Source organism: Hyla sarda, chromosome 4, assembly GCF_029499605.1.
Source record: "Hyla sarda isolate aHylSar1 chromosome 4, aHylSar1.hap1, whole genome shotgun sequence".
In the NCBI taxonomy this organism is placed as follows: Eukaryota; Metazoa; Chordata; class Amphibia; order Anura; family Hylidae; genus Hyla; species Hyla sarda.
The window spans coordinates 78797458-78814428 of record NC_079192.1 but is presented as its reverse complement, the minus strand read 5'-3'; the positions used below and the strand labels follow the sequence as shown (position 1 = coordinate 78814428).

The 16971-nt window shown below is 41.2% G+C and overlaps 1 protein-coding gene across 3 annotated transcripts in view; it reads left to right on the top strand.

The window, feature by feature from the left end:
• MXD1 (MAX dimerization protein 1) overlaps nt 1-16971 on the top strand; it is a 55343-nt gene that overhangs the window by 25939 nt on the left and 12433 nt on the right. For 2 of the 3 annotated variants that reach the window (XM_056571465.1, XM_056571464.1), the window contains exons 3-6: nt 1973-2002; nt 11551-11665; nt 11758-11917; nt 13876-14708. In XM_056571465.1, the coding sequence (XP_056427440.1) occupies nt 1973-2002; nt 11551-11665; nt 11758-11917; nt 13876-14069 (499 nt within the window). In that variant the 3' untranslated portion in view covers nt 14070-14708. Of the gene's footprint in view, nt 1-1972; nt 2003-11550; nt 11666-11757; nt 11918-13875; nt 14709-16971 lie in introns of those variants that run through there. The other variant, XR_008892292.1, reaches the window with a different exon arrangement.

The following is a 16971-nucleotide window of genomic DNA, read 5'->3' as shown; positions in this document are numbered from 1 at the left end:
TTTAGCTTGTTACTATAGTAGTACACAGCGGCTTTTTATTATAGTAGTCCACAATGACTGCTCTTTTGTTGGATGCTGGATACTTTGCTGACTTTTGAATCTTCTATACACCTCAATGTGAGGAGGGAATAGCAGACATTTTACTATTATAAATGAACAATTCAAGTGATAAGCATATATTAGGGCAGTGGACTACAAACTGGGGACTTCCAGAGATTGCAAAACTACAACACCCAGCATGCCCGGACAGCCGTTGGCTGTCCGGGCATGCTGGGGGTTGTAGTTTTGCAACATCTAGAGGTCCACAGTTTGAAGACCGCTGTATTAGGAAAGTGCCATTTTCCTAAATCCCGCTCTTAGTGTAGGCTTACAATACAGTATTATCCATGAATGATGTAACCATTGGATGTGGGGGGGGAACTAATGCCTAGTTTCTAGTCCCCAGCCAACTCTTGACATTAAAGGGGCTCGTACATTAATGGCCTAGGTTTAGGATAGGCCATCGATATTTAATCGATGGGTGCTCTCCCCCAGGATCCCCATTGATTTCTACAGGGATTTCCCAACTCCCTTTTATGTGTCCTATTAGGAAATTCTGAATTTATACAAGGGTTATAATGTTTAGGATCCTCATCTCAGAATGAAGAACAATTACAAAGAGCAGCATCTGCAATAGGGGAACCCGTCCAGCATTACCCATTAATTTGAACAAGCACTATGTAATGCTTTATTTTTACCTGTGGGGGCACTGCAGGGAAATCAAAAACCAAGCACCAGATTTGCCCACAGATTAAAGCTGATCACTGGGGGATCACTTTATCAGTGGGGTATTCTTCTAAGAAGTAGGGATTGTCCAAAGCGGACAACCCTTTTTTGATTCCTTTTTTGTTTATATGCTTTTGGGTGCATTCACACCACGTTTTAGTAATCTGGCTGCCAGATCTGACGGGGAAATTTCAAAACCGGCAGCTGCCGAATCTCATTCATTTAAATGCGTTACTATCTGACTCTGGTCGGCTAATTTTTGCACAGTATCCCGTGCATACCACAATTTTCAGTATGGCCACAAAACCGGATACTGTGCAAAAATGAGCCACATTTAAATGAATGAGACTTGGTGTGGGTCCGGCGAGGATACGGCAGTGGGCGGATTTGAAAAATATCTGCCGGATCGCTAAAACATGGTGTCAATGCACCCTTTTTAAGACAATGGGGTAGACAAACCATTAGATAGTTGGAACTCCCATGGTGCTGCCCATAAGGCCCCTTTCACACTGCCGGTGCTCCCCCTTGAGGACGGCCATTAAAAGTTTTTATTTAATTTTTTTTTTTTGTCACTTAAATGGCGGGGAGCAAAGGGCAACAACGGGTCCCACTGGTTCCCCTTTACTATTATGGGGGGGCGCCGGGACCTGTAATTTTTTGACGGGAGTAGTGGGAGAAAAAGATGGCTCTTGCAGTAATTTTTCTCCCGCTATTCTCCCCTGACTCCCATCACACTGCCGTATAACGGCAGTGTGAAAGTAGCCTAAGACATGAATAGCCCATTAATGCAGCCACATAGGTGACCACTTTAATTGGTTGATATGTCCATGTAAAACTTTTGGGCTTATCCTTGCCACATGATCTTGTTGCGTTTTCCCAACCTCATGAAGTTAAAATGTTTGACTACCTGAATGCCTGCAAGCCTTGGGCCTTTTCCAGCCATGGTCTTGGCTTGAATCTAAAACTAGACAGTCGGCTTTCATTCATCTCTGCTCAGTATGGATTATAATCCTGATCCCACCTAGACACACCATGTGCTCTACACCTCTAGTAACAGGTTCACCCACACAATGCTCCTCTCTTGTCTCTGACAATAAATCCACCTCTGCTTTTAACAAGGCCGTGCTTCTAATATTTAAATGACTGTAATTGTAAGCCTAATATTAGAGAGGATGTGACTAATTCATTGGTTATTTTTGCATTTCAGATCAACCCATAATGAAATGGAGAAGAACAGGTACGTCCAGTCTCTTTACATGTTTCTTGATTCGCCCTCATTATCGTCATCCTGGCCATTTCTTCCTACAGATAGAAGGAAAACAGTCTCCTCACTTCTTCCTTTTAGTCATGTCTAAGTCCACAGTGGTGGCTCCAGAGCCGGGCCACAGGGTGTCACTTATCACCTGATTCTTTCTTTGAGTCATTACACATCTATTTTAGTGTCTGTATAGATATTGTTGTTTGTATTCTCTTTCCAATTCTACTCCACCCTGGTAATTGCCATAATTATTGGGTAGGCTTGTGTCATATTTCCCTATTCCAAAAAAAGTTGATTTACAGGGTCTAGTTTGTACAGTAATGCACCTGCTTCTTGTTCACATAGTACATTGTGTTTGGAATAGTCTTTATATTTCATGATACTAAAGTAATGCTGGGGATAGTAAAAGTATCTCTCTACAATGCATTTGGAAAGTTTTCAGACTCTTTTTTTTCAAATTCATCAAATTTTGTTATGATGAGACCTTGTACAAAAATAGTTTTCCCCCATCATTCTGCTCTACAATTTTTGTCAATCTACTAAAAAGCCAAAACTAAAATTTGGCATAGACATTAGTATTCACTAATGACAATGACACTTGCCTTTAACACATTTAGCTCTAGGGGCCGCCCATTTCTCTTGACCATCTTTTAGATGTTTCTACTCCTCATCTGGAGTCACCTGTGGTAAATTCAGTTGAATGGACATAATTTGGAAATACACACTAGATGGCCTCCATCTTAGAAAACGCAGTCCGGTATACATCTTGCACAATGTATGCAATCCTTGAACAGCAGTTTGAGGGTGCATATTGTTGTGCAGGATGTGTGCGAGTTGTTCATTTAGAAGCCCAGATCCTGGATCTAGAGGAGCGACTGCCAACACTGAGATGCATTGAAAACTTGGAGAATAGTTTCCTGCTCACTGAGCAAGCACTCTCTGGGGTAGAGGTGGGGGGGGGGGGTGATAGTGGGACGTAAGTGCAGGACAGTCAGGCAGTTAGCTGGGTTACAGTTAGAAAACTGGGTAGAAGGAGAAGTGTCAGGGTGGCTAGTCCTGAACTGGCACACCCCAACAAGTTTTCCCAGTTGGCAAATGAGGGGGATGCCATTTCAGAGCTAGCTCGAGTTCAGCAAATCGCGGATTGTGTTGACAGGTTGCTGGGTGGGGCTGGAGAGGACCCAGCAGTCATGGTACATATAGGCACCAATGACAAAGTAAGAGGTAGATGGAGTGTCCTTAAAAATGATTTCAGGGACTTAGGCCGCAAGCTTAAGGCAAGGACCTCCGAGGTAGTATTTTCAGAAATATTACCTGTACCAGAGAGGCAGCGGGAGATTAGGGAAGTAAACAAGTGGCCCAGAAGCTGGTGTAGGAAGAAGGGGTTTGGGTTCATGGAGAATTGGGCCAACTTCGCTGTCGGATACCAGCTCTACCGTAGGGACAGGCTGCACCCCAATGGCGAGGGTGCAGCTGTGCTTGGGGAGAAGATGGCTACAAGGGTGGAGGAGTGTTTAAATTGGGGTCTGGGGGGGGGGGAACCTACAACATAGAGTAGGAAGATAGTGTAGATAGAGGGGGGGGGGCTTAATAATGTACCTGGGGGTGGACAGAGGGATGGGTTAGAATAGTTAATAGGGATAGGCTTCATAGAAAAAAAAACATATACCATTGAATTGCATGTTGACTAATGCCAGAAGTCTGTCCAAAAAAACTGAGGAACTGGAGTTGATGATGTCTGAGGAGGATTATGACATAGTGGGTATAACAGAGACTTGGTTGGACGATAGCTGTGACTGTGTGGTCAACATACAGGGTTACATATATGGGAGGGAAACGATAATGTGGAGTCATTATGCGTAGAAATATATAGAGATAAAAATTAAAAAATTCTCATAGGGGTTTGCTATAAGCCACCAAACATAATGGAAGAGGCAGAAGATCAATTAATGAGGCAAATAAACAAAGCAGCAAATCAGAATGCGGTGTTAATAATGGGGGACTTTAACTATCCTGATATAAACTGGGAGACTGGGACCTGTGAATCTCATAAAGGAAACAGGTTTCTGACTATAGCTAAAGACAATTATCTGTCCTAAATGGTGCAGGGCCCGACCAGAGGGGGCGCCCTACTAGACTTAATATTAACCAACGTACCTGACAGTAATTAATGTGCAAGTAGAAGGACACCTAGGAAATAGTGATCATAATATAATACAGTGGTCCCTCAACGTACGATAGTAATCTGTTCCAAATGAACCATCGTTCAGGAAGAAGTACAGTGCTGCCTGCAAAAAAACAAAATAGAAAAATCACCAGGTCCAGGTGGCATTCACCCCCGTGTTCTAAAGGAATTAAGTAATGTAATAAACAGACCCCCTATTTTTAATATTCAGGGACTCTATAGTAACAGGGACTGTTCCCCAGGACTGGCACATGGCAAATGTGGTGCCAATATTTAAAAAGGGATCAAAAGGTGACCCTGGGAATTATAGACCTGTTAGTTTAACCTCCGTTTGTATGTAAATTGTTTGAGGGTTTTGTAAGGGATGCTATTTTGGAATATCTTGATAAAAATAAATGTATGACCCCATATCGGCATGGCTTTATGAGGGATCGGTCCTGTCAAACTAACCTGATAAGCTTTTATGAGGAGGTGAGCTCCAGACTGGACCAGGGGGAATCCCTGGATGTCGTATATCTGGATTTCTCCAAAGCATTTGATACAGTGCCACATAAAAGAGTGGTGCATAAAATGAGAATGCTTGGGCTGGGGGAGAATGTGTGCAAATGGGTAAGTAACTGGCTCAGTGATAGGAAACAGAGGGTGGTTATTAATGTTACTTATTCTGATTGGGTGACTGTTACTAGTGGGGTACCACAGGGGTCAGTCTTGGGTCCTGTTCTATTTAATATATTTATTAATGACCTTTATAGAGAGGTTGAATAGTAAAGTAGCAATCTTTGCAGATGATACTAAACTCTGTAAAGTGGTAAACACTATAGAGGACAGTGCACTGTTACAAATGGATCTGGATAGGTTGGAGGTTTGGGATGAGAAGCGGATGAAAAATCAAATCACAAAAATAGCTAAAAAGTATCACTTTATTAGAAACAACATTAAAACCCCATTCTTTATATTCACAAAAACTGCAGAACAATATGTGTAACACTCTCCGAATGGTGAAGATTAAACAACGGTTCTCCTGAGGCACACACCCACAAACCCGACGCGTTTCCCTGTATATCTGATATCATATAGCGTTTCATAAGGGGATTAAAGAATAATACAATACAGGTACGAGGGAAAATATATTGACATACAACGAAATATACATCAAGAAAATGATACACTGCAGCAGAGGTGGAAATTCAGCCTCTTCATCTACCTCCTTTTTTTTTTTTTTTTTTTTTTTTTTTTTTTTTTTTTTTTTTTGTCCAGTAGACCTCTGTCCTCAACCGAGATTTCGGTCCTATCAAATGGTCTGGGCTTTGTACCCACTACACAATTCAAAGCTTTTGATTGGGTTAAGGATGTTAACTTTTTCGTTAGGAAACATAAATGGAGGAAGTTTTTTTTAAACTGTGACCTTGAAAAATGCGAGGAATTAGGAATCTCGGCTGGGGACTTACCACAAGTGAGACTAATGGCAGATTACTCACTGAAAATGAGAGAGTTAGGAAAGGGCCCATTTACTACCTTGAGGCCTAAAAGTGTTAAAATGCCACCTCCTATGGACTCCTAATTTAGATGTATTCCTGGAAGTAGTAACCCAGTAATGATTATATACCATCTAATCTTTCAGATAATGAAATGACCGCATTAAAAATACTGGAACAGGACTCTACAATAACCATTAAACCATCTGATAAAGGTGGGAATCTGGTGATTATGGACACATGTACAGAGAGATGACGTTATCTTTACTTCGAGACCGAGAATCATATAGAGTCATCCCAAGGGACCCCACTAACCAACTTAAGGATGAATTAGAACGATTACTAATGTGGGGCCTTGATCAGAAATTGATATCAAACCAAGAGTGTAAATTCATGTGTCCAGTTCATCCCCAGATTCCCACCTTTTTACTCACTCCCTAAGATACACAAAGGGGTATCCCCATTAAAGGGCCGCCCTATTGTCGGGGGTTGATTCTATAACACAGAACGTTGGTATTTATTTAGACAGGGTTTTGAGGGAGTATGTGTCTCTGTTACCGTCATTCATTTGGGACACTACCAGAAGATAGATGGTATCCAACTCAATGATGACATGCTTCTAGCATCAATTGATGTTGAAGCTTTATACAGTTCTATTAGACACAAGGACAGTCTGAGGGCAGTATCATCTTTTCTCCAAACAAGGGGAGTTTACTTCCGGACACACAGTGGATACGTCATCCAGTTGCTTGAATTTTTGTTGACCCATAATTATTTTATTTTTGATACTCTGTACTACAACCAGCTCAGGGAAACTGCCATGGGGAGCCCAGTTGCTCCCTCGTATGCCAATTTAACCCTGGGCTGGTGGGAGAGTACCATTGTTTTTGGGGAGGAGGGTAGCAACTGGAATTCCCATGTTACTTTTTGGGGCTGATACATAGATGACTTGTTGTGTGGTCCCGAAGTAAAGGACTGTTTAAGGAGTTTGTAGATGGCCTAAACTGTAATCCTTTGGGTCTAAGATTTACAATCGAGATTAACCACAAGGAATTACCCTTTTTGGATGTACTTATCAAAAGAGGGGATGCTGGTTTCTTGGAAACAACCACCTTTAGAAAGCCGACAGCGACAAACTGTTTGTTAAGATGGGACAGTTTTCATCCCCAGTCCCTGAAAAAGGGCATAACGATGGGCCAATTCTTACGGATCCGTCGAAACTGTTCATCGCTGGAAGGCTTTAACAAACAAGCCAAGGACCTGCATGATAGATTCACGGAAAGGGGGTATCCCTTAGAGACCCTAACTGCCTCATACACAAGAGCCCTTGTTTCAGAACGTAGAAATCTACTGACTCCTAAGAAAGTTGCCACTGAAAAAAAATGGGGTTAGGTTAATCGGCACCTATGACAACCAGGTTTTGAGTTAAGGGCATCTTTAGAAGACACTGGCCCTTTAAACTAGGAGATCATGATCTTACGGATATAATTTCTCCATCTCTGTCAATAACCTTTTTGAAAAGGTAGATCAAATAGAAATGGACTGGTACATAGCCACTTCCAGGGGCCAAAGAGAGAGGGCACTTGGTTAGAGAGAAAACCCCTGGGCATGTTCCGCTGTGGTAGGTGCCAGACATGCACTAATATTCAGCAGACTAAGACATTCTGTAGTGTGGTTACAGGTAGAGAATACAGGATTCGTGATTTTGCAAACTGTGACATGGAAGGCAAAGTATATATTGGCACCTGCAGTTGTCCCCTACAATATGTAGGTAAGACTAAGAGGGCCTTCAAAAAGAGGGTCCGAGAACATATATGTGATATACAAAACAGGAGGGACACTCCGGTGTCACAGCATATATGGGAAAAGCATGGAGGAGATAGTGGATTTATTTCCTTTTGGGTTATGGAAGTCATTCGGAAATCCCCCAGGGGAGGTACGTGGGATAGACTGATCCTACAAAAGGAGTCTGAATGGATCTTTAGGATGCGCTCTGGAAGACCATTAGGTCTAAACCAACGCTTGACATATGGCTGTTTTATATAGTCACCCCTATTGTGTTGCCTCTAATTTCTAATTATTGTTTTTGGTTTAGGTATTCATTTTTTGAATTAATAGATAGTTCTAGAATACCTCACTCACCTTGGTATGATTTACCAGGGCGTATGAGGATATGAGGTGTGATCCGTATTTTTCATCTTGCGAGAAAACCTCAATAAATATTGGCTCTAGTGAGCGATATTAATATGTCATTTGACTTTGATTCCTTATTGACACATACCTTATTGTAATCGATTTAGTATTGATTTGTTTTCCCTTTTGTATATATTTGATTATTTATGTGATATGTCTTGGTTCTCCTGTCTATTATCCCTCTCTTTAGTTTTATCCCTCTTATATATATTCCTTTTTTCTTTAGTGGTGATTTAATTAAGTCCTATGGGTTCCGTTGCCTTGTTTAACACTTAAATAGGATATTCCAGTAAGGATATGTGCATATATTAAGCCTTAGTGCATTTTGTCTCGTATAGGAAATGATGCGAGGTAAGGGCGGATGACAACATTGAAACTAGGAGGTTGCCAGACTTGCTTCTATTCCAGGCGGGTGTACGTGATCATGTGATGCGCACGATCACATGACTTGCCTGAATGGAAACGCGGGACATCTCTGCAGTGAACATACAGGGATTCTGTGATGCGTCTCGGCCGGAAGTGATGCATTTGGTGTTCCGGCTGAGCGCAATCCTGATTCCCTTGGGGGATATTTAAGAGAGAGCACGAGGAGTAGTAGGTACCCGCAGTCTGGATCAGCAGCTGCAGCGTACGCTATCTACTTACAGGACGGAGGGTAAGGAAAGAATTTGAGATTTTATAATATGTGATTATCCATTATAATTTGGTAGTGGCACAATGTCACCATATATCTTATTATAGATCTAAATTATGGAATCACCGCAGCTAAGGGGTTTGCTATAAGACGGCCATATGGGCAGCTTTTTGGATCAGGTCCACTTGCAGGGACAGTACTGTAGGTAAGATATCATGCATGTGGTGGTGGTTGTTTGTACTGATGTATACTAATAGAATAGCCAATATATTGTGTTGGTTTTAGGCAGAATTTATAGATTCTGGGCCATCTATATCTCCCTGATTGGCAGAAGTAAGATGCGGTATTTATCTGACCCACAGACCACATTTGGATATTGAGGGATGTTTCCCATAGCTGGATACTTGCTTTGGAAGTACTGTGGCCCCCTTGTCCTTATATATTAGGGATTCTTCATGATTATTGGTTATTTTTTATATTTATATATATATATATATATATACACACACATTTGTCATACTTCTATCTATTTTTTTGCATTTAATTTAATTGCAGAATAAAATCATCATATGTACTGCTTGATTCCCCTATATATTTGAAGAACTATGTCAGTGTCTTCTATTTTTCATGTATTAAATATCCTAGACTAACCTTGGGAGGTAAATTCTACAAATGTTGTTAATTTTACTTATGCTGACGAATCTCTGCAGTTGATGGTTATTATAAATCTAATAAAGTGATACTTTTTTGCTATTTTTGTGATTTCATTTTTGGTTGATATAGCTAACCGACACTGGTGTGTGTCAATTTTTCAGTGATAGTGAAGTGGCAGATGAGGTTCACAACTGATCAATGTAAGGTAATGCACATGGGGAAGAATAATCCGGGCTGGGATTATGTATTAAATGGGAGAACTCTTGCGACAACTGACGTGGAAAAGGACTTGGGAGTCTTAGTTAATAGTAAATTTAGCTGTAGTGACCAGTGTCAGGCAGCTGCTGCCAAGGCAAATAAAATCATGGGGTACAATAGTATGGGCATAGATGCCCACGACAAGGAAATAATTCTACCGCTGTACAAATCACTAGTCAGACCACACATAGAATACTGTGTACAGTACTGGGCACCAGTGTACAAGAAAGATATAGTGGAGCTGGAGAGGGTTCAAAGACGGACAACCAGAGTAATACGGGGAATGGGAGGACTACAGTACCCAGAAAGATTATCAGCATTAGGGTTATTTAGTTTAGAAAAAAGAAGGCTTAGGGGAGACCTAATAACTATGTATAAATATATCAGGGGACCGTACGGAGATCTTTCCCATGATCTATTTATACCCAGGACTGTATCTATAACAAGGGGGAATCCTCTACATCTAGAGGAAAGAAGGTTTCTACACCAGCACAGACGAGGATTCTTTACTGTAAGAGCAGTGAGACTGTGGAATTCTCTCTCGGAGGACGTGGTCATGGTGAACTCTGTAAATGAGTTCAAAAGGGGTCTGGATGCATTTTTGGAGAATAATAACATAACAGGTTATGGATACTAGATTTATAGGGACAGAAGGTTGATCCAGGGATTTATTCTGATGCCATATTGGAGTCGGGAAGGAATTTTTACCTCGAGTATCAGGTTTTTTTTTGCCTTCCCCTGGATCAACTCAACTCAGAAGGGACTCATTAGGGTTCTAGGTTTAACTTGATGGACTCTCTGGTCTTTTTTCAACCTTATGAACTATGCTACTATGTAACTTGGGTGACAGCCAGTAGGGCCAATCTTTTGACGCTGCCCATACACACGATTTTATTGGAATCTTTTGACACTCTGATGTGTTTGAGCAATTGCAGAGGTCCAGTACCGCATTGAACAAGATGTCTGATCTGCTGTGGATCTGTTCTGATCTGTTTATGGAGGATGAGCTGGACAGATGCATATATAGAGTTGTAGGAAAAGATTCAGTATAACTTATATTTTATTCATTAAAAATCCCTGCTTATGCTGGGCTTAGGAGTCCAGTGGGTGGTCTCTACCATTGATTGACACTTGCTCATACAGGGAGGGCCGTCGATCATTGAGTAAGACCACCTACCGGACTCCTTTACCAAGAAACTGCAGGGATTTTAATGAATAATCTATATGTCAATCTTCTTAGTTCCTCCATCTAGATGGTGACCAGTTCCCTTTACAGCAGTGTTTCCCAACCAGGGTGCCTCCAGCTGTTGCAAAACTACAACACCCAGCATGCTCGGACAGCCGAAGGCTGTCCACGCATGCTGGGAGTTGTAGTTTTGCAACAGCTGGAGGCACCCTGGTTGGGAAACGCTGCTTTACAGGGTCATTTGTATAGGGAATAGGGTCAGCCTATCTAAAAGAACCCTTAGGATTATGTTGCTGTATAGCTGGCATCATTGTGCTCTTCCTGTTGTATAGGCAGTCCCTACATACTGTATGTTATTTTACACGTGCGAAACAGAATAGAAAAAAAAAAACTGTAATACTTTGGTTGAAGTTCATTTTCTGAAGTTCATTTTCATCGTCTACCTTTCACCAAGCTAAACTTATAATTACATAAGGAACAATATATTAAAAGACACTTTGCTATTTATTTGCTGTTAAAATTCTCAACCTTTATATGTTTTTAATGTGTTTGAAAAAACGGCCACTAGGTGGCTCTGTCCGGTTCCCTGCAAAAGTTAAACAGTTAGTTTGGTCTCCTCCCGGCCTGTCCGGAGACCAAACTCAGGAAGTGTGTGCTGGGCATGGTGAGACACAGCTCTTGCCGCCTTCAGTGCCGTAGCGCCTGCTTTGGAACGCCCACTTTCTCCTGCCGGGGGCTCACACAGTGTGAGCAAGGGGAAAGGTATGATACAGAAAATATTTTTAAGGGCAGGAGGGGTGTTAGGAGTAGTTAGAGAATATAATCTGAGATAGTTTAGAAAATATGGTTTGATGACGGGTACTTTTTAATTATTCGGATTTACAGACAATCTTCTCCGATCTACGTATTAATTCCGCTGTAATATCCTGTTTTTCTTCCTAGGCGAGCTCATTTGCGGCTATGTCTAGAAAAGCTAAAAGTATTGGTACCCTTAGGTCCCGAATCCAACAGACATACCACGCTAAGTCTCTTAACAAGAGCGAAGCTGCACATAAAGGTGAGTAGGATTCTGGGTAAAAGCTGCTCTCCACATCAAGTTGCTATTAACTGTTTATAGTCCCTTTTTAATGTTACTTTTATCTTCCATAGAAACTTGAAGATTGTGACAGAAAGTCACAGCACCAAATAGAGCAGCTACAGCGGGAGCAGCGGCACTTAAAAAGGCAGCTAGAAAAATTTGGCGTAGAAAGAATAAGAATGGACAGTATAGGGTCAGCGGTGTCCTCTGAGAGATCGGATTCTGATCGGGGTGAGTGCTTTCAGACCATGTGCTTTCCTCTCCTTTATTGCATCGTGTTTATCCTCATACATGTGAATTTTAGTTGACTTAAAGGGGTACTCCACTGGAAAACATTTTTTTTTTTTTTTTTTTAAACGAAAGTTAAACAGATTTGTAATTTACTTCTATTTAAAACTCGTAATCCTTCCAGTACTTATTAGCTGCTGTATGTTCCAGAGGAAGTTCTTTTCTTTTTGAATTGCCTTTGTCTGACCACAGTGCTCTCTGCTGACACCTCTGTCCATTTTAGGAACTTTCCAGAGTAGGAGCAAATCCCCGTAGAAAACGTATCTACTCTGGACAGTTCCTGACATGGACAGAGGTGTCAGCAGAGAGCACTGTGGTTAGACTGAAAACTAATCAACTTACTGTAGAGCATACAGCAGCTGATAAGTACTGGAAGCATTAAGATTATAAAATAGAAGTAATTTCCAAATCTGTTTAACTTTCTGGCACCAGTTGATTTAAGAAAAAAAAATGTTGTCCAGTGGAGTACCCCTTTAAGTAAAATCTGCAATACATTGTCTCGTAAGAGAAACTTGCCTATCGTTTCATAAGTAGGCGAAACTCCAGTTTTAATCTCCACCTCTCATTCCTGCACATGGACTAGCCAGCAGTGCAACCAGTAACAAATTCAAAGGTTCACAGGTTGCCAACCAGTGTGCCTCCAGCTGTTGCGAAACCACAACTCTCAGCATGCCCAGACAGCCTTTGAGTTGTCCAGCAGTAGCAAGTAAAATGTAAGACATTTCTTTATTACATCCACAGAAAGAGGTAAAGAGACAGATACTGACACATTTTGGATCTTAGCAATTCTTAGTCATGGCATCACTAAGGATCGAGAAGACCAAAAATGCACTGATATCTGTTTCTGCACAATTTTCTGTGGATATAGTAAAGAAACATCCTGAATTTCACGTGCTACTGTTGGAGGACTTCCTCTTACCTATCATTAGAACATTATAGGCAAATATATATGCAGAACATTACTTTGTAATATGTACCTTTAAGGGGAAGTGACTTGTTCCTCACCTTTCAGCTGCCTTGCTTGTAGTTCTCCTTTTTCTTTTTTTTTGCCTGCACGATGTGTAAATTCTCAAAAAAATTTGTCAGGAATCAGCCTGATTTTAATTTTACAACAGATGAGGGGGATGCAGCCGCAGTTTGTAAAGTAGAACAAATAAATATTCAGCGTTCCAGAAATCCCCTTTTTCATTTTATTGTAGAATTTTTAAAAGCATACACATTCAATAATGGTTAGAAAAGGCATTGCTTGAGGCATATTAGGGATAACTCAATAGCAAGAAACAGTCCTATGTCGGCACTGCCAATAGTATCAGTAAAAGCCACACCGCAACCGCTACTCACGGCCCCTTTCTTCGCTATGCAGCCGGTGCTCATCCAGAAATTCACAGCCAAATTCACAAAAGGAGATGCGGAGGCACTCGGATCTTCAGTGGTAGGCTTTATTTAGAAACAGGACATACAACAATGCCTGGCCGACCTAGGTCGGCCAGGCATTGTTGTATGTCCTGTTTCTAAATAAAGCCTACTGCTGAAGATCCGAGTGCCTCCGCATCTGCTTTTGTGATTATAGCGATAACCCCTTAGGCTTATGACTAAGGAGTTATCCTCGAAACATGTCAAGCTATGCTTTTTTTTTTTTTTTTTTTTTTTTTTTTACTTTGATTATAACCATATGCTTTGTATGGTTCTACAATAAAATGAAATTTTACAGGATTTCTGGAGTGCTGGATATCCCCTCTACTTTACATGTTATGGGCCGATGCACCTGCGGATCACCTTTGCATCTCCAGTGACTGAATTGGATTGTTAGTTATTGCAGCTGCAGTTTCTCCACCGTCCACTGAGAAGTGGAGGACCATATAATACTCATAAGATGTATGTTTTTTTTTTTTTCTCCACAGAGGAGATTGATGTGGATGTCGAGAGCACAGACTATTTAACAGCAGAATTGGACTGGAGCAGTAGTAGCAGCAGTGCCAGTGACTTGGACGAGAGGGGAAGCCTGCAGAGTGTCTGCAGCGACGAAGGCTATTCCAGCGCCGGAATTAAAAGAATAGTACTACAAGACAATCCCAAAGCCAGTGTTACCCTATAAACCGTCAGTAAGAGAAGGTGAGGGGAGGGGGGGAGAGCTTTCAAGTGTCCCAGCAATTCTTCACCCTCCTTCCCCGTGCTCCTACATCAGAGACTGTCTTATCTAGTGACTGCATTCACACCATATTCTTGCACGTAAAAACAAAAAAGAAATGCCCACTCAAGACTCCCAGCTCTGTTTGTTGCTTCCCTTCCCTAGAGCTCCTGAGAGGTATGTGGGTGTCAGTTTACATTTGAAATCACACGCTATCCCATCAGCCATTGTCCTCCAGGAGACTACATTCCAGAAACACAACGAAGCACTCAAATAGAAAAGAAATATACCTAATATATATTTATGTACAAGAGGTGCAACCATGCAGCCGTGGTAAAGATTTATTGACTGCAAAGGTGGAGGTGAGTGTGTGTGTGTTGCTGCTCCCCTTCTGCATCTGTCATCTCCACCCACTAGATTCGACCAAGCACAGAGGTTCTGCTATCTCCCTGCAACACGGAAAGTTTCTTGCATCACCTGGAATACACATCTGGGAGCGGTATGAAGGATTTATGTCGAAAGCATCTTGCTACACGGCAAGGCTTCAGTTTACAGCTAATATACTATCCAATCAGAAGCTGCCATGAGGCTACAGAAGAAGGGACATGTTGTCTCTATTCAGTGATTCTGGCTAAGAACAGTGAGAATGCTGCTAATACAGAAATATATATATATATATATATATATATATATATATATATATATATATGTATATATATATAAATAATATGTTATATTTTCCCACATTTGTGCACCTAATGTTGCACTGAACCCAGCACACTCTAAAGAAACACAAAGCTGGACAATGTCTGGCTTTTTGCGAGATCTCGAAAGCCACTTTTGTTGTCAACTGTTCATTTTTATTGTTATTTTAATTTTTTTCCCGTTTCAGGTTGTTGGTGTCTGTTATGGCTCTATTGTAATGTTATAATGGAGTCTTATCTACTATGGCTTATAGAATTCTTTGCTTCTCGCAGTACGTCATTAATATACTCTTATTACTTAGTCATCGGTTACTGTTCCCAAACTTCAGATGTTATCCAGCGGCAATGTGGGGTTGTCCAGGTGTGGTAGAACCAAAGGTCTCATTGTGTCTTGACAGTCTGACTGTCAAAATAGGCTGGGACATGTCAAACATCTGGAGAGCCTGGCATTGTTCACATCAGCTCCTGAGGGTGGGCACCTGACTACAAGCTGTGCATTTGGAACATATGCCCTTAATTTCATGTTTTTATGTGTGGTTTTTATGTTTTTATTTTTTTTATTTTTATTGTCTGGCGTCTCTCCAGAATCTATCCCTAGAAGACGTGCATCCATTCAGAGAGCGCCCAGTACAAAGACAATAGCAGCCTTGTTTATTCTTGTCAGTAGAACACGCAGTTCTTTGGACACAGGTTTTTACAACCATTTCGCAAAAAGCTTTTTTTTTTTCTTTTTTTTTTTTTTTCTATTTTTTTTTTTCTTTTTTTCTTAAACTAGGCTGGACAACAACCCTAAGCTGATTTTTTTTTCTTTCTTTTTCTTTCTGTTGGGACATTTTAATTATCTTCTACCTCATAGAAAGACGAACAAGAATTGCTCAGCGCTTGGAGTGCAGAATATAAAAATGTCTTGCATTTACTTATCTTTTATGTAACCAAACCCGCAATGTGGGCCCCTAGGCCAGCACTGGATAAAGAGTGAGGAGTAGTGGAGAAGGTGTACACCTGTAGAACCTATGTCAGCAGAAAAGACTTCCAATGGTTAGACGCAGTAGCAATTCTTTTTACACATCAGCCAGCTGTTTTCTGTGTCTAGCCACGTCGTCTTCTCCATTGAGAAAAATCTGATTACTAACGCACAGGGAGATGGGGGATGATCTTCTCGGCTGTCGATCCAACTTTGATGTGGACAGCTGAAACTTTTAGGGCAAAGTGGAGGCAATGGATGAGTGTTTCCCAACCAGTGTGCCTCCATCTTTTGCAAAACTACAACTCCCGGAATGCACGGACAGCCGAAGGCTGTCCGAGCATGCCGGGAGTTGTAGTTTTGCAACACACTGGTTGGAAAATACTGCGAAAGACTCACTGCCTACTACCTACAGCCTCTTACTTGGCATGATCAGGCAAGTTTCTCCAGTCAAGTTTGATATTTTTTGCCATAGTAATCAGATTTACTTTTTAAATGAAGAATATCTGGAAGCCCCGCCCTCTAGGTTCCATTGAGTGCTAGTAGTCAGATATGGTGTTTTGCCAGTGCCCCTATAGGCCTTATATTGTGGGTATGCACACAGGGACTGGAGCAATAATTTTAAGTATTTATTAACTCTACATTCACCCAGTAAAGGGATGGTTGCTTCTGGCCTTCACTCCATACCGTTCATTTTGCCCATCGTATTATCAATAGTATTCGTTGTTTCCTTGTATGACCTTTTGTTTGCTTTCCCGTTTTTTTTTTTGTTTTTTTTCCTCATATACAATCTTAAACCTAAATAACACGTTTGAGATTAACCAGCAATGCAGATTTCCTAATCTTTTCCCTCAATCTCTGTTGCATCCAGTGATTTCCGTCAAATCACACAAACCACAACAAAAACAGAATTGGGCCATCACAACGGTCACCGTCAAAAGGGCTTACGGGAACATTTGCCGAACTAATAACGCAGGGCTGTCGTAATTCCAAACTAAAGTATTCTATGAATATTTCTAAACCGATTCAGGGACAGGCCATTTTAACTAGTTCAGGTCTGAAGCGTCCACAATTGATGGCACTTTTTCTTTTCTTGTTTGCCACCCATCCTCCCCCTTACCTTATGGACTCTGCTTGAGTCTTTCTAGGAACACATTTAAGTTATGCTACTAAAATAAAGAAGCACACCTAGTTGTAAATA